The sequence below is a fragment of the Cicer arietinum genome, chromosome 6 (genome assembly GCF_000331145.2).
Source record: "Cicer arietinum cultivar CDC Frontier isolate Library 1 chromosome 6, Cicar.CDCFrontier_v2.0, whole genome shotgun sequence".
NCBI lineage: Eukaryota > Viridiplantae > Streptophyta > Magnoliopsida > Fabales > Fabaceae > Cicer > Cicer arietinum.
In genome coordinates, this window is record NC_021165.2 from 25,880,608 (window position 1) to 25,882,144 (window position 1,537).

Sequence of the window (1,537 nt, forward strand, 5' to 3'; positions counted from 1 at the left end):
CTTTCCCTTAGCATCATAACCACTTTCCTTGTCTACTAAGGAAAGTAAACGTGGAGGACCGGAACACGAACTCTCATCTTCCAATTCAACAACCCTATTATCATTGACATCAACCATTTTGTTCTCATTGGCATAGTTTAAAGAATGATCCTTTTTCACCCAAACAAGATCAAAAGGAAACCTTTTCGCCGCCATTACTTGAATGGAACATACCTTCTTTAAAGGCCACTCAAAAAGCATCATATGAAAACATAAATTGCTATTCTTAAAACCTAAAATCCCTTTGCAAGGACAAGGTAAATGAAGTCCAAAAAACCTATACAAATTGAAAGCTAAAAAAGCTATAGTTGATACACATAGCAATACATAAGCTACAAAAAGATCAATAAATGCTCCAATAAGTCCTACCAAATTCCATGTATGAATTTCCTCTAAGGCCATTTTCCCTTATAAAGCTCACAAACCCAACATGCATAATCTCAACTCTCAACTCTCAACTCTCAACAATGAAATGAAGAAAAAGAACTCAAAGACACATGACCCAACAAGAAAAAACTTAACTTTTTTCAGTTTCACACAAAACCCAACAATAAAAATCTAAACTTTTTCAGTTTCACATACCCTAATTCACAAAATTCCCAATAAAAAACTAGTCAAAACAAAAACATGAAGAAAAAAAAAGAAAAAACAAGGATTTAGATCAAAGCATGTGATAGAACAACTTGAAGAAGAAAACAAAAGTACAACAAAAACAAAATATCATGCTTTGAAGAAATCAAACAACAAACCCAAAATTGAAGTTCAACCTTTTTTCTTATTACTGGTTTTCTAGATGGTTTTGGCATTAAAAAAGGGAACTTTGTTGAAGGGAATTAAATTAAATGGTAATATAAAAAAAGAAAAAGAAGAAAAAAAAAAGGGAACTTTGTTGAAGAATAGTGATGAAATGAAATGATTGTGTGTATGAATAAGAATATTCAGATTGACATAATGACATGTGTTGTTAAAGCTATCCCCCCATCCAAAGACATTCGGTATTAGTTTGTCATTACCCCATGTGTTTTAAATTATAAAAAAAAGTTTGATAATAAATTTATTTAATTTAAATTTTAAATATTAATTTTTATTGATTTAACTTTTTTTATATTTAAAACGAAAAAAAATGCTTTTTTTGCAATAATTTTTTAGTATAATATTTCTATATTATTAAAATCACTTGAATTTTATAATTATACAACTATTTTTTTTAAGTATATACATGTGCATGTATATAATTTTTTGTATATTAATTGATAAAGTATTTCTATAATTATTTACGTAGTGGTGGATATTAAGATGCATGTATATAATTTTTTTTATATTAATTGATAAAGTATTTCTATAATTATTTACGTAGTGGTGGATGTTAAGATGCATGTATATAATTTTTTATTTATAATAATTACATATATGATATATATTAGTTTTTATATATTATGTGTCTAATTTTTTTAACAATAATATTATGCGTTTAATTAATATGTACAATTAAGGTAAA

At 26.4% G+C, this 1,537-nt stretch overlaps 1 protein-coding gene across 1 annotated transcript in view; it reads right to left on the bottom strand.

Annotated features, from left to right (window-relative positions):
- The window catches only part of LOC101500031 (uncharacterized), a 4,219-nt gene extending 3,240 nt beyond the window's left edge, over nucleotides 1-979 (bottom strand). The window contains exon 1 of the mRNA XM_073370172.1: nucleotides 1-979. Coding sequence (XP_073226273.1) covers nucleotides 1-441 — 441 coding nt within the window. The 5' untranslated portion in view covers nucleotides 442-979.
- Between the last annotated feature and the right edge of the window lie 558 nt (nucleotides 980-1,537).